The sequence below is a fragment of the Carcharhinus amblyrhynchos genome, chromosome 16 (genome assembly GCF_965287045.1).
Source record: "Carcharhinus amblyrhynchos chromosome 16, sCarAmb.v2.hapA, whole genome shotgun sequence".
Taxonomy (NCBI): domain Eukaryota; kingdom Metazoa; phylum Chordata; class Chondrichthyes; order Carcharhiniformes; family Carcharhinidae; genus Carcharhinus; species Carcharhinus amblyrhynchos.
Window position 1 is genome coordinate 36,404,181 of NC_137339.1, and position 20,692 is coordinate 36,424,872.

Genomic DNA, 20,692 nt, shown 5'->3' on the forward strand with positions numbered 1-20,692 from the left:
TATGGTGCGTGTGTGATATGTTGCAGGTTATTACACAGACTGGTTATTGTATAGCTATCCATAATGATTTCCAGGTTGCTAGTGGTGCAGCCAATGCTGAAACAACTATTCAGCTTTTTCATGCTAGATTTTGCCTGAATTCAACACAATGCAAATTTCTCCAGCTATTCACTTTTAGGTAGATCGAAAGAAAATATACAAAGAAATCACATTTAAGTATGGTGTATTGTCCAGATGGTTGTTAAGTTGCTACATTCCCAAATAACATTTCACATTCAGACATACAACAGTAGTTCTAAATATCAGATTGCTACTCAAATTCCTTTTTCTGCAAAAAGAAAATGCACCAAGTTTCACAAATGAAGCTTGTTTCTCGTATCTGCTGTTCATCTCCAAATAATGTATTTAGTTTTCTCTTGATTCCGAAGACAGATTTGAAAATAAGTGCTCACTTTCTTCTGAAGTATTGTTCCTCGGTGATTTAGATTTGACAAGGAATTGTAATCTTCTCTGATCTCTTTGCTGTTCTTGCTTTAACTCTACATATGAGCGAGAAAAAGTGTGAAAGATGGAGGTTACAGGAAAGGCCATGAGAAGAATGCCACTTAAGATGCTGCTTAGTGCTACCACTTGGCCTGGGATACTTCGTGGAACCATGTCTCCGTAGCCCACTGTTGTCATGGTGATAACAGCCCACCAGTAACACGCTGGTATGCTTGTGAACTCGTGTGAGTTAGACATTTCATTCTCGATGAGATAGAGCAATGGGGCGAAGAGTGCAATGGCCACACACAAGAATAACAGCAGGAGACCAAATTCACGTGTGCATCTGCGAGCTGTTAGCCCCAGCGTCTGCAGTCCCAGGGAGTGCCTGGCAAGGCGCATGACATACAAAATCCTCAAGGCACGGAGGACTCGCAGAACCAGGCCCACCTTGTCAAGGTAGCTGCTTCCTCCTCCAGGTTTCCCATTTTCCACTGATGTGGTGTCCACCAAAAGAGTAATATAATAGGGTAAGATGGCTATAATGTCAATGATATTTAGTGGGGTCCTCAGGAAGACAAATTTGCTGCGAGCCTGTATGAAACGCAACACAAACTCCAGAGAAAACCAACCTACACAGACAGTTTCCACTATGAAAATATTGTAGCACTTCTGTGAGCATTCACCCTGCAGATGAAAAATGAAAAGAACAGTAAATAAATGACTACTGTCTTCAAAAGTTATTTTTACACTTTCTGGATCTTATCACACTGTCAAATTATTTTGGCTAACTTCTTGAGGAACCCTGGAAATTTCTTCAATCGATAAATATAACTTTTTAAAAATTCTATTACTCGATGTGATAACATTCTGTATTTTTCTGATCTTTTGTAATCTTCTAATCTTTAATGTTCTGCTTTTTTGAAGAAGCTGACTCCTTGGATATATTACCCAGAAGAACTGGTCACTTTCTCAAAATTTGTCATGTTTCGTGTAGTGTTAATGTTAACAGATGGTTGGAGTATCAGAGGCCATCACCAGTAGGCTCATTCCTGTAATCACTTAAAATTTACACAGCCACACTGGCCAAATTATTTCAATTTTGATCCCATTCAGATGGACTAGGTAGGTGTATTTGAGGTAGCAAGCTGTAACCACTTTATTCAAAAGCAAGCATGTTACATCAAAATAGAAGCAATATCCTTCGTGTGAGTAAATCTTGTCTATATGTTGTGAACATCAAGTGCAATAGTGTCTACCAAAATAGAGGTGAAAAAACAAGGGGGCCAATTCTCCCAAAAGAATTCTAAGTGCCGAATTCGCATGATAACTGGAGTAAATCCTGCTAGTTTTTTCAGTGGGATTTTCAAAATGAATCTGCCACACTCTGTGCACTGCAGAGTGCATTAGCGTGAATCATGCTGAAATTCAGTGAGCGGGGCCTATTCCCACTGGAGAGGCCAGCAGCATAGCGCTGAGCAGCCAATGTGTATGCGCCAATCTGTCAGCACCCAGATCAGTGCTTGCACAGAGGCCGCGATTGCTGACCAGCCCTGTGACTCCTCATTAATGGCCTCCCGACCCTGCCACTAGCCTGATCACTGGCCCCCTGAACATTTCTGGGTCAGCCTCGACCCCCACCACCGCCCCCCCCGCTTCAATGTTGCCCCTGCACCCCCCCCACCCTACACAACCCTAATCTCCTGATCACCCATCCATCAGCAGCCCTAATACACCCACATTCCCAACCCCCCGCCTGCAGCCCCAACCCCTCCAGCAGTCTGAGCCCTCACCCCGATGCCCAGCCCCAAACATTGGCCACCCTCCCTCTGCCACCAAGCCTGAATGCAGAGTGGCAGCAGGACCCCCTCATGCCCAATGATCACCCTCCCCAGATGCTCCCCCCCTACCCCCACCATCAGGCTCCGTGCCTCCATTAGGCCCCACCCCCGATGTCCAGCGGGCAGTGCCAAGATGTGCCCTGAGCATTGCCATTTTGCCCCTTGGACAGTGACTGGGGGCCCAGGCTGGCACTGTCAAGGTGGCAATGCCGAGGGGGCACCCTTCCCCTCTAGTGCCTGACTGTCTGAAAAGGGGCCCTGATTGTCTTGCTTTACTCCAGCGGGGTCAGGCCACTAGCTACCCACAAGTGGGGAGCTATAGTAAACCCTGCTGGAGTGAACTCGACGGGGGAGATGCAAGTGGGCCCAGAGATTTCAGTCCTTGGCCTGCTAATGGGATTTAAAATATATTCAAATTAGCACCAATTTCTGGTGTGGTGCTGCTGGCGCCAGTAATCTGGCTGGTGGAGACTCGCGGAGGCCGTAGTGTCCAGCAGGGAGCCCCGCAAAACAGCCTCTGCTTGAGTGTCCTGGCCCAGGAGCAGCGCGCTGGGAGAATCACCTCCCATATCTTTTCTCTCTTCCTTAGTGCTTTTCTCTTCAGATAATATCTTCCATATTAGCAGTTTTTACAATCCAAACATCTACATCCTCGGGGTACTTAAGCAAATGATTGAAACAGCATTCTTGAGCCATTTTCTTGCGTTTTTGATGCATCAGTGGACTATTTGTTACCCGTACTCTTACTGCTCTTGTAATCCAACAGTGCAATTTACATTTAAAATTGAGATACCAAATATCCTACTACTATTTATGAGAGGAGAAAAACAAACAGACCACGAAAAGAATGAACACCAGATTCAGGGAAGGTGAGTGGGAGCTCAGCTGAATGGATGTTTTGAAAGGATTTTAAGAAGTGGAAGTGTTTGTGTCAGAAGGTCCAGAAAGTGGACCTGTGACAGCTGAAGGCATAGCTACCAGTCGTTAACTGAAAGGGCAGAGGCTTGGATAAAAGGGGCAGAGGCTTGGATAAAAGTGTCAGAGGACTGAAGAATATGAGAGGGGATGTAAGGTCGGAGGAGATTGCAGAGGTATTGTGGGGGTGAGGTCAGAGTTGATTTGAAAACCTGCAGCTGAGATTTGAACAAGTTGGAGTTTTAAGAGATTGGAAGATTGAAGGCCAGGAAGGAAACTGTTGGAATAATCAAACAGACAGGTGATAAACACTACAACACTGGCACTTAACCTAGAAAAAGCAGGACAAGTCTGGGAATTATCATCCCCATCAAGTCTATTCTCAATCATCAAAGGTATCTTTGGTGGGACTTTGCTCCACAACAATCTGCTCACTGATGCTCAATTTGGGTTCTACCAGGACCACCTAGCTCCACATGTCATTACAGCCTTGGTTCAAGCTGAATTCTCAAGATGAGAACGACATCACTTAACAAGAAGGTTGGGGAGGAGATTGGTGGGGAGATTTGCTGCAGACACTCAGGAGGGTTTAAACTAGTTTGGGGGGAGGGGGAGGGGGAGGGGGGGGAGGGAGGGGGGAGGGGGGGTACCCAAAGCAGTAGGGAGACAGAAGAGAAGATTGAGGACAGCATGGAAGTTAAAGGGAACACATTAAATAGTAAAGGCAGTGTCAGTAATCCTAGTACTGGACAGATCAGGCAAGAGCAGGGCAGGAAGCAAGGGAAGTCTAGATTAAACTGCATTTATTTCAACGCAAGAGGCCTGATGGGCAAGGCAGATGAACTCAGGGCATCGATGAGTACATGGAATTGGGATATTATAGCTATTACTGAAACATGGCTAAGGAAAGGACAGGACTTGTTCCAGGGTACAAATGCTATAGGAAAGACAGAACAGGAGGTAAGAGAGGAGGGGGAGATGCATTTTTAATTAGGGAGAACATCATGGCAGTACTGAGAGGGGATATTTCTGAGGGTTTGCCTACTGAGTCTATAAGGGTAGAACTGAGAAATGAGAGAGGGCTGACGGGCTTATTTCCATGCTGTAAACCTCTATGACTCTAAGGTATTTCAGTGTGTGGCATCAAAGAACCCTAGTAAAATTGAGGCCAAAAGGAATCAAGGGATAATTCTCCATTGGTTGGAGTTGTATCTAATACAAAAGAAGATGGTTGTTTTTGTTGGAGGCTAATTATTTCAATCTCGGACATTGCTGCAGGGGTTTCTCAGGTTAGTGTTCTGGGTGCCAAATATCTTCAGCTACTTCCTCAATGATCTTCTCTCCTTCATAAGGCTGGAATTGGGATTTTGAACAGTATTCAGATCTATTTGCATTTCCTCAGATAATGAAGCAGTCTGTGCCTGGCCCACATAAAACAAAACCTGGATAACATTCAGGCTTGGGTTGATAAGTGGGAAGTGACATTTACACCGCACGAGTGCCAGGCAATGAACATCTCCAACATGACAGAATCTAACCACCTCCCCCTAACTTTAAATGCCATTACCATCAATGAATTTCCCACAGCAATATTCTAAGGGTTAGTGCTGAACAGAAACTTAAACAGCAACAAAAGTACTGTTGGTACATGAGCAGTTGGAAGCTGGGAATTCTGTTGTGATGAACTCCAATTGATTTCCCAAAGCCTGTCTACCATCAACAAGGCAGAAGTTAGAGGTGTTTTAGAATACCCATCACTTGCCTGGATTAGGTCCTTGAAGATGGCAGGACAGGTGGATAAAATGGTAAAGAAAGCATATAGAATGCTTTCCTTTAGTGGATGAGGTATAGAGGGGATGCAGGGATGTAATTCTGAAACAATATAAAAGCAGGGATGTAATTCTGGAACAAAATAAAATGCTGGTTAGGCCACAGCTGGAGTTTTGTGTAGAGTTCTGGTTGCCAAATTACAGAAAGGGAGATTTACAAGAATGTTACTAGGACTTAAAAATTGCAGTTATGAGGAAAGATTGGTCAGGCTCAGGTTATTTTGCTTACAACAGAGGAAGCCGTTGGGTGACTTAATTGAGGTTTACAAGATCATTAGAGGCCAGTCACCATTGTCCCAGATGACCATAGGCTGCACTACCCTTTGAGGGGGAGAGCTGACTGGTGGTGATTTAACCTGAGGATCACCACATCTCAGGTGAAGTTTAGAAGGTGGGTCTTCATGAATAATCTCATTCTGTACACGAATTGAACCCGTCCTGCTGGCATTGTTCTGCATCAATAACCAGCTGCCCAGCCAACTGAGCTAAACTGATTTTGTATGGCCCACCTTCAGATCCGACTGCCATATTTAAAAGATGCCCAACCATGGAAGAAGATGGATCTCTGGCAATATGCTGAGGCTGGAAATTGGACCTTCTTGATGACACTGAAGCTGGAAGATCCACCCGATAGATGCTCCCTGGACCCAATGCTGTGGTGTGCCAGAGTCCAGGATCACCGGTGACTTCCAATCTGAACCCCAGGCACTTTTCACGTAAGTCTCATGCTGTTCCAGATATGTTCTAGACCAGTGTGCTGTCTCGTTGGTGTCTCAGAGAATTGGGTGTGAGGGGAAGATTCAGGTCAGGCACTCTTTTGCATCCCGTTAGCGGGATGCAAATCAGTTTCAGTGGCACAGTGGCATAATGGTTTGCACTTTTGCCTCAGAGCACAGGGACCCGGGTTCGACTCCTGTCTGTGAGGAGCTTGCACGCTCTCTCCGTATCTGCGTGGGTTTCCTCTGGGTGCTCCAGTTTCCTCCCACAATCCAATGATGTGTGGGTTAGGTGCATTGGCCATGCTAAATTGCCACTTGGTGTCCCAGGATGTGTTGGTTTGAGGGATTAGTGGGGTAAATATGTGGGGTTGCAGGGATAGGACATGGTTAGGATTGTTGTTGGTGCAAACTCGATGGGCCGAATAGCCTCTTTCTGCACTATAGGGATTCTATGATTCACGTTATTTCCTGATCTGCCACAGTGGATACCAAGGAACAATCCCATGGAAAATTCATGACAGTGTGGAAACTGGTTTTGGGCCTCCTACCAAATTCTCCTCCCCGCTCGCTCTGCCATTGAATCCATCAGTGGGGATGTGGGAGAATTCTGCCCAGTATCTTTAAGGTAAAGTGAAGGGGGTCCTGAAATCTGCCTAGCAACAAGCCTGGGTGATTTGGTTGGTCGGGATTAAAGGGAGCCCAGATTGTTTTACTGGAAAGAAGATGCAAGGTATTTACAATTGGAGACAATGGCAGCAGTCTGGGTGCTTGCAGTGGACAGACTATGATTCTCCAAAGTCCCAGAAAAGTGTTGAGAATGTCAGATTGTAAACAGTTCCGCTTTACATTTAGTTCCAATATGAAAGAGATCTGGGTACTCACAGGTAATTAATTAAAGTTTCTATCAGGATACAAGACCTGTTTCATTCGTGCCACCACGGAAATAGGTTTTGAAAAGAAAAAGGTTTCTAAGATATCCCTGGCAATTCACAATTAGTCTGCTAAGTCCAGGAGGGAGAGAACAACTAGAGGCCGTAAGTCTTTATGGTGCTCTGTGTCAGAATAAGGGTGGAAGTGTGTAAGGATTGGTGCTTGACCTCAGCTGTTCACAATCTACATCAATGATTTGGATGTGGGGTATTCAATTTAATACTTCCCAGTTTGCAGATGATACAAAACTGGGTGGAAGTGGAAATTGTGAGGAGGATGCAAAGAATTTTGGAGAGGATTTGGAGCTGCTAAGCCAGTGAGCAACCATTTGCAGATGGAATACAACGTGGAGAAATGTGAGGTTATCCACCTTGGTAGGAGAAACAGAAATAAAGAGTATTTTTTTAATTGTGAGAGAGGCTGTAAAGTATTGAACAGCAAAGGGACTTGGGTATCCTTGTTCATGAGCCACTGAAAGCTAACATGCAGAGACAACAAGCAATTAAAAAGGCAAATGGCATGTTGGCCTTTATTACAAGAGGATTTGTGAATAAAGTTACAATGTCTTATTGTCTCATATAGAGCCTTTGTGAGACTGCACCTGGAGCACTGTGTGCAGTTTTGATCTCCTTACCTAAGGAAAAATAGAGGAATTGCAACAAAGATTCACCAAACTAATTCCTGGGATGGAGAAAAGATTGAACAGACTGGACTTTTATTCTCTGGAGTTTAAAAAAAAGAGCTGATCTCATTCAAACATACAGAATTCTTACAGGCTTGACAAGATAGATGCAGGAAAGATGTTTCCCCTGGTTGGGGGTAGTCTCACAATGAGCGACAGGCCATTCAGGACTGAGATGAGGAGAATTTTTTCACTCAGAGGGTGGTGATATTTTGAAATTCTCTGCCCCAAGGGATGTGGCAGCTTAGTTGTTGCATATGTATAGGACCGAGATCGATAGATTTCTACATAATAACAACATCAAAAGATATGGGGATAGTGCAAAGAAAAAGATGATGAAGCAGAAGATCCACCATGACCTCAATAAATGACAGAATGACTTGAAAGGCTGAATAGCCACTCCCGCTCCTATTTCTTATGTTCTTTATGTTCTCGCACTTGGCTTGAAAAGACTAAATGAAGAGTTAAAATAAAGCTGGAAGGTTTGCCTAGCTTGCACGAGCAGGAGGACCTCCCTTACTACTGTCACCGGGAAGGACAGTTCTAGGGCTAAAAGTTACTAGGCTGAGAAAGGACAGGAATAGAACTAAACATCAGAAACTAAGGATCATGGCCCGGATTCTCCCAAAAAAATTCTAAGTGACAAATTTGCATAAAAACAGGAGTAACTTTCACTGGATTTTACAGCAGGATTTTTAAAATGAATCTCCCACACTGAGGGGCACTGCAGAGTGCACTAGCGAGATTCACATTGAAAATCAGGGAAGGGTTCCTATTACCACTGGCGACGCCAGCAGCATAATGCTGAGTGGGCCACTGCGCGTGTGCTGATCTCTCATCAGTCGCCCGACTGCTGGCCAGCTCAATCGCTGGCCAGTCCTGCAACCCCACATTTCTGACTCACTCCCCCCCAATTGCTGGGCCTCCTGGACCTCTCGGGACGTCCCACCTCCTCTCCACCAGCCCTGATCTCCCCGAGCCCCCCCTGCAGTCCTGATGTTCCAGACACCCGCCACCTCGGAAGTCCAAACCACCCACTTCGCGAACCCGATGGCCAGCCCCGATCAGCTCTTCCCTCGCTCTGCCACTGATCTCAAGTGCAGAATAATAGTGGGACCTCTCAACCTGACAAAGTCAGGGTCATAGTTGGTTGGTGGGGGAATGGTGGCTCAGGCTAGGGAAAGGAGTTTACGGTGGAGGTGGAAAATTACAGCTTCAGTCGTTCAATGTGAAGTTGGAAGAAGTTTCATCTCACCCATGGCTTGATGTCTGGCATATACTCCAACAGCACAATGTCAGGTGTGGACTCAAGAGAACAAATGTTAATATAGATTACAGGATAGCTGACTCAGTGGGTGCAATCTTACCCGCAATTCACACCATGCTCCCACTGCAATGAAGTCAAAGAATATGGGGGCCATTTAATCTCCATTCACTGCAACGAGATGGGAAAATCCCACTGGCTTGAATGGTGGTATGATTGCAGCTTGTGTTTGCATTATATCCAAACTCTGCTCCTTAACTATGGACTCCAGCCCTTTATCTGGCAACAGTCTGAGATTAAGGCAGTCTGTTTGCAATCTTGTTATCACATCTGATCCTGAGATGAACTTCCAACTTCATATCTGTTCTATCACTAAGACCACCCATTTCCATCTCTGTAACATTGCCCCATCTCAGCTCATTTGCTGCTGAAATCTTTATTTATGCTCTCATTACCTCTGGGTTTGACTGTTTCAATGCATTGTGACTGATCTCCCACATTCTACCTTTCGTAAACTTGAGGTCATTCAAAATTCTACTGCTCATGACTTAATTCGCACCAAATCACACTTTCCTATTGCTTCAGTATTCACTGAGCTACATTGGTTCCCAGTCAAGCAATGTCTTGATTTTAAAATTCTCATCCTTGTTTTCAAACCCCTGCTTTGACTCATCCCTCCCTGTTTCTGTAATCTCCATCAGCCACAAACTTCCAAGATATCTGCGTTCCTCTAATTCTCTTGTGCATCCCTGATTTAATTGCTTCACTTTTGACGGCTGCACCTTCAGTTGCCTAGTGTTGGAATTCACTCCTCATCATTCTACCTCACTTTCCTTCTTTAAGACATGACTTGAAACATGTCTTTTGAGCAAGCTTTTGGCCATCTACTCAATATCGTCTCATGGTACCAAACTTTGTTTTGTGAAGCTCCTTGGGACATTTTATTACATTAAAGGCACTATATAAGTTGTTGTTCTTGTCATTGAGGAAGAAAGGGCACTAAGAATTCACTATTCACATTGCTGGTGATGAACGAGACTTTAGAAAACCTCCGAATTGTCCTGAAGTGTTTTTGTTCATTTCTTCTCATATTCCCTCTTAATCTTCCTGGTTTCACCTTTTGTAGTTTTTCTTAATGTGTTCTTTAGGTATATCTAGCTTTCACTTTATTATCTGGCTGGATGAGCATTAAATGCTTCTTTTTGGTTTCAAATTTATCTCAACGCTATATTCACCCATTGGACACTGATTTTTCAAATGCTTTAGGCTGCCTTAGAATGTATTTGTACTGGATGCTTTGGTCATTTTCCTTGAGTTGATAGCAACATACAGTGATAAATCCTTTTTGTTAACTACAAAGATTTTCTCAATCTACTTTTTAATAATTACATTTTCCTTCAATTCAATATGTGGGACACATGAAATACAGATTTTATCCTCAACTTCCTTTCCAATGTGGGATTCCATTTGCGTGATATTTGTATTTAAATCTCTTTGCCTTGTTCAATAAGCATTGTCTATTCTCTGTCATCTGTTTTAATCTGCTAGTCATTTGTAAATTTTCTATTCACACTGTACAATACTTAGCAATCTCTTGCAAAGACTGTTTGTGCAATAACAAACATATAGAGATTCTTCATCCAAATTTTAAAATACAGGCAGTTCTGAAAATTAAACAGATCAATATATTTGAAACCCATTTCAGAAACTGTCACATTTCTTTCAGACTTACACAAAGAACAGAAATGTAGCATTTTAAGTGAAATGCTAATATTTTTTGATATAATGAAACTTATGATTATTGCTATCAGTTAAAATGCTAAGATGAATAGATTTAGTGTAATTGAAAACTTCTGAGCAGTGTTTCAAGTATATTAGTCTACATATATCATTGTAGGTACAGCAAGGTGACAACATATTAAAACTGCCTTGAAACTGTCCAGAAATTCTCGGTTTCCCCACATATAAAGGTTGTGGGGTAAACTTTCATCTCCATTATTCAGGTAGTAACACTATTATTTTTCACCTATCTGCAGAAACGCTGAGACACATCAAGGATTGGAACCAAAATAAGGGTGCTGTAACCGTGACATCTATGGACAAAATATGTGTTGCAGGCCTTAGCTGTCACCTTGCTATAAGTTATGTTAATGATTTAAGCATTGGTCAAGTTTTACTAACATCACAGAGCCATCATCAAATCAAGACCAGGGGAAATAAGTGTTATAATGGGAATTTTCAAGAATTTTTAATATACAAACTGATCTCCTGTGACATTGGGCATGGGAGTCAAGATTCAGCATTGTTTCCAGTTGATAGGGAGTGATGCAGAGATCAAGAGGTCAAACACCAAAGTAAATTGAGATAATGGTCAACGCTTCAGTGGAGTGGCAATCATGGTCAGATTGCCATTTTGCTCCACTTTACATACCTTATTCAGGAGCTTCACCTTCCTCACCCAAACTCCGACTCGGGCAGGGTGAGGAAAGCACAATCCAGCTGTTTAGGAATCCTTGAATCTGGTGCGGTGGGGAAAAGAAAGTCAGGGCCTTTATTTACGGCACTAACTGCTGTAAGTTTAAAAGTCCTTTGAGGGACCAGGGAGACGGTAGGTGGGTAGGATGGGTGGGAGGTCAGTGGGAAGAGGAAGATGGGGATGATCGCTCAGGGAAGGGGTTTAGTGGTCAATGGGGGTGCTGTTGGTTGGTCAGTGTTAGGGGGTGATCAATGAGTGGTGTTGGGTGGTTGGTGGAGGGGTTCAGATGGTTGTGGGAGGCGAATTGGGACAGTAGTTAGTGGGTGGGAGATTAATTGGTGGTTCAGAAGGATAGTTGGGGGGTTCAGATGGTCGATGGGGGGGGTGTCAGGAAGATAGTTGGGAGAAGATATTTAGGAGATTAGAAGCTTAGCTGATGAGGGGAAGTGGTAGTCAGGGATGGAGTGATCGAGGGTTTGCTAGGGCAGGTGGGTGGGTACTCAAAGGTCAGGAGGGTAGTCGCAATGTGGGTGGATATTCAGGGGTTGGGTTGAGAGGGTCATTGGCGTGAGAAGTGTTGCCGTGGGCTGGGAGGATAGTTAGGGGGTAGAGATGGTAACTGGGGGTGTGGTGGAGTTGTAGGATGGGTCGGGTGGGTGGGTGTGGTAGTCAGGGGTTGGGAATAGTCAGGGGATTTTGTGGAGGACCTTGGCCTGGCGGTCAGAAGTAATGGGCCCAAAAGCAAAATGTAGTGAATCAACAAGCAGAAAAATGTCACATTCCCAAGATAATTTGAAGAACCAACAACAAAAATATAAAAATATCCCTCATGTAAATATATAAAAGTTTGAGTCAACCTCTTGTGATATTGCAGGTGGGAAGTCAAAGCTGTGGGCATGTTTCATATCAAGCAGTAGTAGAGGGTAAGGAAATAGCTCCGGGCTCACTTTCACTCCTATCCCAATCACCTCTAAACCTATCTCATTGGTGTCTACAACTATTTGGATTTATTCTGAATCCTGAGGAGGAATTCCATTCCAGTGTTCCATCATTGCCCCCCAACCTGAATGATGCCTGGTTTAGGGCACAAAGGAATGTAAGTCCACCTATTTACAAAGTGCTGTAATTCTACCAACTTATGTTTGTCTTGGACATTGATCTCAACTTTAATTCATAATCAGCATGTTACGTTACTGTGAAATAATTTAACTACATGTGGATTATCTTAATAATTTCATCAATTAACCTTTCTACCAATTATTTGCCAACTGAGTTTCAGCGCAGCTAACTTTAATATTAATTTAATAAACACCTGTCAGTTTTGCCTGACTAACTCTTTGAGAATTGGAAAGTAAGTTAAGCAAATACTCAGCAAATTTTGTCAACACTGATAGGAGCATGTTGCTGCAAATACTAATGATAGCCCAAACTGGCTAGGGCAAGACAGTTCAGCAAACCAAATTTATGTATCAATAACCCCTACGCATTGATAGGAGGGGAAAATCTACTCAACAAATCAGAATGTCTGAGAAGAACACCTGCAGAGTACATGGGCAGGGCGAGTGCAAGTTACCCAGTTAAGAATTTTGTACACAAATATACATACTACAGTGGCACAGTGGTTAGCACTGCTGCCTCACAGTGCCAGGGACCCAGACCCGATTCCCGGCTTGGATCATTGTCTATGTGGAAACTGCACATTCTCCCTGTGTTTGTGTGTGTTTCCTCTGGGTGTTTCAGTTTTCTCCCACAGTACAAAAGACGTGCTGGTTAGGTGCACTGGCGATGCTAAACTCTCTCTTAGTGTAATCGAACAAGCGCCAGAGTGTGGCATTAATATAAGTCTACTTGTAAAATTAATAAATAAAAAACAGCATGAGAAATAAAAGTGAGTTGGAAGCACAGATCCTGTAATAGGATCTGATGTAACAAAACATAATATTTGCTGTAATAAGATCATTTGAACATTGTAGCATTAATGTAAGCCTACTTGTAACATTAATAAACAAAAAACTGCATGAGAAATAAAAGTGAGTTGGAAGCACAGATCCTGTAATAGGGTTTGATGTAATGAAACATAATATTTGCTGCAATAAGATCATTAGGAAAGGTAGAGAATTTGGGAAAGGGTGAGGAGTAGCATTGTTAAATACACAACAATCATTGTAGAAAGGAGAGGTTTCAGAATGGATGAACAGGCAGTAGAAATGAACAGCAACGGATTGAAGACTTTGGTAGGGGTTGCCTGCTAATCAGACAACAAAGGAATGAATTTTTCAAGGTTCAATGCCAAATCCAAGCAGGGGTGTGCACCACTTACTGCTGTTCTGCCATATTTGCTGGGTTTTCCATTTGGCAAGCCTGCCAGGAGTCTCATGTAAAGTTGAAACAAGTAGTGAAGAGAAAGATACCCCAAAAATAAGTAAATTGTAATGGGGTTGGGAGGAACAGGAATGTTCTTCAAGGCTATATTAGAACCATGTGGGCCAGAGCTGCCCTGGGATCCCCATACTCCACAACTGCCCCCCCCAAACCCACACCTTAAATCCCATTCCCCACATACCTCCTCCTGCAACCTCTCATGTACCTGATTCATGTCAGTATCGTCAGAGAACTGAAGATTCATCTGCACCATCCCATAAAACTTTTCATCTTTATCTGAAGTTTAGGATTCAAATCCATCAATTCAATAGTTTGTTTTGAACAAAGGTGAAACAGCACCAACTAACTGCAGGAGACATAATGAATGGAAACTTTCACATCGCTGGAACCTGTTTATGACTGTACTTTAATACAAGGGAAGTTGCAGGAACACCATTACCTGCAAGTTCTCTTCCAGGCCACACACCATCCTTGGAGCTATAATCGCCATTCCTTCACTGTCTAAATCCTGGAATTCCTTTCCCAAAACCACATGGAGTGCAGTGGTTAAAGAAGGTGGTTCACTGTAACCTTATACTACAGGATTGACATTAACAGGAATAATGGGTACCTCTTTTACCATAGGTAGTTCATTACTATTTGCTTCCACAGAGACATCAGTTATATGGCTATAACAGATCGATCGTGTACTTTGGTGCGTACGGGTTCGAAAACATTCCCTGACGGCAACATAATTGAGATGGCATTGTGGCACAGTGGTTAGCACTGCTGCCTCACAGTGCCAGGGACCTGGGTTCAATTCCCAGATTGGATCCTTGTCTGTCTGGAGTTTGTCCGTTCTCCATGTGTCTGTGTGGGTTTTCGCCTGCAGTCCAAAGATGCGCTGGTTAGATGCATTGACCACACTAAAATCTCCCTCCGAGTAACTGAACAGGCACCGGAATATGGCAACTAGAGAATTTTCACAGTCACTTCATTGCAGTGTAATGTAAGTCTACATGTGACACTAATAGATGATAATAATTGTAGGAGCATTTACGCCTCTGCTCCTCCACATACTTACATCCCTCCATATCTACTAGGTGCAACAGGGATCCGGACTAGAGGCAATAGTTCTGAAGATCCAACTTGATCCACTATTGAATCATAAAATCCTTTAAGTCCAGAAGGAGACCATTCAGTTCATCAAATCTGTCCCGACCACAATCCCACCCAGGCCCTATTCCCGTAACCCCATACATTTACTCTGCTAATCCCCTGACACGGGTCAATTTAGCATGGCCAATCAACCTAACTCGCACAGCTTTGGACTCTGGGAGGAGCACCTGGAGGAAACCAACGCAGACACGGGGAGAAAGTGCAAACTCCACACAGATAGTGGCCTGAGGCCAGAATTGAACCTGGGTCCCTGGCAATGTGAGGCAGTGGTGCTAACCACTGTGCCACCATGCCACCCTTCATGTTTCATGTTATGACCCCATGTTTTTTTATGAACTTAATATGGGGTTTTTATTGTTGTAGTAGTGATGGCTCATTGATAAGTTCCAGAGGCTTGTGTGTTTCAACATAAACTGGTAGGCTTTAACAATGTACAATTGCAAATATCACCTTGAGAGTTTTTTTCACGTGTGAAGGGATGGGGTCGTATTACTGTGTTTCTGCTACTTAGGTTGTGTGATAAAGTTTCTCCTCTTTCCAGCATTTCAATTTGGTGTATTTTTCATCGATCATTTTATCATATTGGCACTTGTGCTATTCCATTACTTACGTGGCGAAAAACTGCAGCAGGCGACGGTGCAGAGGGACCTCGGGGTCCTTGTGCATGAGTCGCAAAAACCCAGCTTGCAGGTGCAGCAGGTGGTCAGGAAGGCGAATGGGATGCTGGCCTTCATAGCGAGGGGGATTGAATATAAAAGTAGGGAGGTCTTGCTGCAGCTGTATAGGGCATTGGTGAGGCCGCAGCTGGAGTACTGTGTGCAGTTTTGGGCGCCGCACCTGCGCAAGGATATTTTGGCCCTGGAGGGAGTGCAGAGGAGGTTTACTAGGCTGATACCGGAGTTGAGGGGATTGAGCTATGAGGAGAGGCTGAATAAACTAGGCTTGTACTCGTTAGAGTTTAGAAGAATGAGGGGAGATCTCATTGAGACGTATAAGATGATGAATGGGATGGATAGGATAGAGGTGGAGAGACTCTTCCCGCTCAAAAAAGACAGTAGGACTAGGGGGCACAGCCTCAAGATAAAGGGGAGGCGGTTTAGAACGGAGTTGAGGAGGAACTTCTTCACTCAAAGGGTGGTGAATCTCTGGAATTCTCTGCCCGTTGAAGTGGTGGAGGCTGCCTCGCTAAATATTTTTAAGAAGCGGGTTGATGGGTTCTTGATAAGAGAGGGGATTAAGGGTTATGGGGAGAGGGCGGGAAAGTGGAACTGAGCCACAACAGATCAGCCATGATCTTATTGAATGGCGGGGCAGGCTCGAAGGGCTAGATGGCCTACTCCTGCTCCTATTTCTTATGTTCTTATGTTCTCATTTGCATGACCATTTCAGCAATCTTGTTCTGACAGGTAATCTCAGTTTTGTTCGCTGTCTGAATTGCTGATTCTGCAGCCAATTTCTATGTTTTTACCTCTTCAGATAATTGCTCATTCCCTTCTTCAAGCTCTCATTCTCCTGATTCAATTCTTCACTAGACTTGCTCTTCATGGTTTAAGCACATTCTATATTGTCTCATGAATTTTACTTCTTTTAATTTTATGTTATCAATTTTTGCATTTTGTTTTAAAGTTTCCTATCTGTCATTTCATCTTGTTGCTTTAATGTCTTATCTCGAGCTTTAATTCTTTTTGCTGATTCCTCTTTTATATTCAATAGTTCAAAGTTCCTTTTGAAGTCATTAATTTCTGTGTTTCTTCTGAGGGGAATTCATCATGCTCTTATTAGACAGACACATTCATAAATGAAACCTTCATTTCTACTTGTCCTAACTTGAGCCAAACTCTTTAGGTTTCATTGTTGGTCAGGTCTGCCTCTGACAAAGTATTGACTTGTTTCCATTCTGCAATTCACTTGTTGCCCTTCTTCCGGGGTCTTTCATTGCTGTCTTTCTGGGGCTTTTCATTGCCATCTTTCCCATGTCTTTCAGTGCCCTCCTTCTGAGGTTTCTCACTGCCCTCTTTCTGGTGACTTTCAGTGCCCTCCTTCTGGAGTCTTTCATTGCCCTCTTTGTGGAGTCTTTCATTGTCCACTTTATTGAGTTTTTTATTGCTTCCTATCTGAAGTCTTCTATTGCCTTCTTTCTGATGTCTTCTGTTGGCTTGTCTGAGGCTTCCATTGCCTCTTCATTGATAATGGACTTTTTTGAGAGTTGCCTTCTATCTGGGGTCTTCTCTATTTTTCCTGCCCATAACCATTTGTTCCTTTTTGTGGTTGCTGCTTTAAATGCATTACCTCTTTAAATGTATTGCCATTTTAAGACTGTCACTTTTCTCTTACTGAACTATTAGCAGCTGTCATTTTTTCTCTGTATTTTCCCACACTTCTGAAGTTTTGGTGGGAACCCCCCTGCCTTTTTTTTGATTTTTAAAACTTGGCACTTTTAATGAAGGAAAGCCTTTTTAATGTTTTTTTTCTGGCTGTTTGGAGAGTCCATTTTTTCCCCTTTTTATACGTGCTTTTTTGGTCAGTTTCACTGGCACTGGTGGCACTAATGGTCGAAGGGGTTGTTGTTTTTATAACTTCTTAACCTTTTTAAAAAACAGATTAAGGACTTCTACTTGCTTGAAGTCCACTAATGCACCAATTACTCCCACGGAATAACCATAAGTTCTGCTCGATGGGAAGCTTGTCAGTTTCTGCCTCTTGATTTTCTGCACTCTTGGTGACCTCCAGTTGCTCACTTGGGGTCTTTTTCCCCTTTTTCACTTAAAGCCTGCTTGCTTTGTGCTTGTTTAATTACAAAAAACTTTGCAGCAACTCCTTTTTTGAAATTATGTTTTTTTGTAATTTAAAGCTGTAGCTCTTGTTTCTCAGGATTATTTTCTCTTGATTAGTTTTTGATACATTTTAAAGCTTTTGACTGTACCAGCCAATTCGGGTTTGTTCTGCATCTGTCCCCAAGGGTCTGGTAGTTTCTCAAGAGAAACGGGTCCATTCACCCAAAGACAGGCATTTGGGTGAGTACCTTTTTTTTCTCAGACATCGACTAAAACAGGATACTCACAAATGTTGGGCCAGAAGCAGTGTCATGATAATTTTATCCTTGTCACCCGATGTAATGATTCACTTTCACTGACTTCATTGGAAACACAAAAAGGTACTTATTAATAAGAAAAACTGTAGAGCAGCCACCCAGCTGCCCTTGTTCCCAACATGTCCCCAGCCTATGAGAGGATCCCACCTACTGGGGTGATTACCCACCTTGACTCCCAATTGATCCCTCAACCCAGGTGGCCCTTGCTTTGCTGTGTAGGCTCCAAAAGGACAATCGCCACCAAATCACCACATAGCCCAAATGCAATCTACAGTTCTGGCAGGATTGAAGTATAGAGATGATTGTGGAATAAGCTGGTGGATTAGTGGGGCTTTTCCTGTTGGTCATTGATCGCATGATGTTATTGATTTTATATTAATATCAATGCTATAATAACATTAAATAATATTTGTTACACTAGAATTTGTTTCTGTGCTCTTTAACATATACGTAGATAAACTTCAGTTACGTGGTACAAATGGGGTTATTTGCCTTTAAGGTAAAGAGAGTTTGCCTTTATTTGGAATCATAGAATCCCTACAGTGCAGAAGAAGGCCATTCAGCCCATTGAGCCTGCACCAATAACCATCTCAACCAGGCCCTTTCCCCGTAACCCCATGTATTTACCCTGATAATCTCCCTGACACTAAGGGGCAATTCAGCATGGCCAATCAACCTAACCTGTACATCTTTGGACTGTGGGAGGAAACCAGAGCATCTGGAGGAAACCCACGCAGACACGAGGAGAATGTGCAAACTCCACGCAGTCACCCAAGGCCAGAATCAAACCCAGGGCCTGGGAGCTGTGACACAGCAGTGCTAACCACTGTGCTATTATGCCACCCATGTTCTATGTAGCCATTTATCTAACCATTTCACAACTTCAGTATGTGCAAATTCACTTTACAGTCAACAAAGTATTCCTGAAGTGTAGGTTCTGTTGTAATATAGGAAATGTGGCAGTCAGATTTACTTACAGTTAGCTTCTATAAACAATAATGTAATAATGACCAGATAATCTGTTTATGTAATATTGATCGAGGGATAACTATCATCCAGGGTACTGGTGATAGCTGTCTTGCCGCTGTTTGAAATAGTGCAGTGGGAACTTTTACGACTTTCTGAGATGGCAGAGAAGGTGTAGAGGAGGTTTGATAGAGGTATTCAAAAACATGAATAGTTTTGATAGACAAATTGAGAAAGGAAAAATTATTTCCAGTGGTAGAAGGATTGGTAACCAGAGGCAACTGGCAAAAAAAAGAGGTGACAGAAGGAAACGTGTTTTTACTCAGTGAGTTGTTGTTATCTAGAATGTGGGAGTTGAGAGGATGGTGGAAACAGATCCAACAGCAACATTTAACAGAAAACTGGATAAAATACTTGAATAGGAAAAAAAATTGACAAGGCTACAGGAAAAGAACAAAGGAGTGGATTAATTGAAGAGCTGTACCAAAGAACTGCCACAAACATGAAGAACAGAATGGCCTCTTTCTAAGATTCTATGAAACCAATTAATATTTTAATGTAGAATTTCTTATACAATAGAAAATAAGCTATAAGTACTTGACTTCACAACATGTAGTATTATAAATGTTATCAAATATTTATGTTAAGGTTTTATTTGCAAATTCCTAAACTCCTATGTAGAATGGAGAGTTGAAACCAAAATGCATTTTACACTTCCACAACTGAAAGTATGCTATTCCTTAACTGTAAACGTTTAGGGTACTTTTTAACCATTGTGAATTAAAGTGTGTGAAAAAACAAACTTACTTTATCCTCTTCTGCTCTGAGGTCAGGCATGGTACTGATGGATAGATTAACTACAGTAATGGTGACAAATATGACAGAAAGGCAGGCAAAGATTTTTCCTGGGAGTCCTGACTGGGGGTTTTCCACCATATCCCTGAGTTTTGACATGAAGTGATTACACCTCGATGGCTCAACAAAATCGCCCAGCTTTTCGCCCTCCGCCAGGTCTTCCTGGACGGCGTTCATTTCGGCAAACTCTTCGATCTTCTGCAGGTATCGGCGGCGACAGCACCATTCCAGATGGTCATCCTCGATGCCCCAGTACAACAATTCCTCCTGGAAAGAAAGGGCGCACATCTCCCTCAGCAGCCTCAGCTTCCCAGCTCTCAGGAAAGTCAAAATCGTCCTGAAGGCGCCGGGGTTCCGATCGAAGAAAAACTCATTGCAGGTCACGTCGTAATCGTCGCAGATTTTCATGATCTCGTCAAAATTGTGGCAAAATCGGAGCTGCCCCAGACGCGTGAGGGGGAAGTCGTCCAATGTGGTCCATGGCAATAAATACTTGATCCCCCCGACGTTTATTATAACGTGGTGTTTGCGATCCTCTGGGATCGCGCTGCCATACAAGTAGTCTTGAGAGTGCACCAGGTGGGCTCGGTTGTAAAACACACCTTTGAGAGTCTGGGTTTCATTGTAGATTGTCTGGTTAAAGGAGTTGTCAGAGGTACAGCTGAGGGCGCTGTAATCATAGTCCGAGCTGTCTCCTGCCAGCAGAGTCATTCTGAATGCAGCTCCTCACATCACTCGGCACACTTGGAAAGTGCAGCAAACTACAAGAAATCAGACAGACTGAAAACTGTCAGGTAATCACTCATGAACATTGATATTTAGCGGTGCGAGGCCACTATAAAGTATGCATGACTAACTCAAAGCCGCCCTTCTTGTGTCTTAAAAAGCCATACGGTATGATTTACAACACATCATGAGTTATAATCATCGGCGGTGGAGAATATAAATCATATCCCAGCGGTCTTTATCCGCACAGCTTAGTTTCCATTTAAAACCGGCAGTTTGTACTTTAACCATTTTAATTGCTAACTCAAATATGAATTACTCTGCCATTAAATCATGAAATACAAATCCTTGTGAAATTATAGCATTTTAATTCCA

The 20,692-nt window shown here is 43.1% G+C and overlaps 1 protein-coding gene across 1 annotated transcript; it reads right to left on the bottom strand.

The window, feature by feature from the left end:
- Window positions 1–206: 206 nt before the first annotated feature.
- kcng1 (potassium voltage-gated channel, subfamily G, member 1) lies at window positions 207–20,353 on the bottom strand. The gene is made up of 2 exons (XM_080204998.1): window positions 19,544–20,353; window positions 207–1,170 (listed from the first exon to the last, which is right to left on the bottom strand). The coding sequence occupies exons 1-2, from the start codon at window positions 20,300–20,302 to the stop codon at window positions 406–408; spliced, it is 1,524 nt and encodes a 507-aa protein (XP_080061124.1). The 5' UTR covers window positions 20,303–20,353; the 3' UTR covers window positions 207–405.
- Window positions 20,354–20,692: the final 339 nt, after the last annotated feature.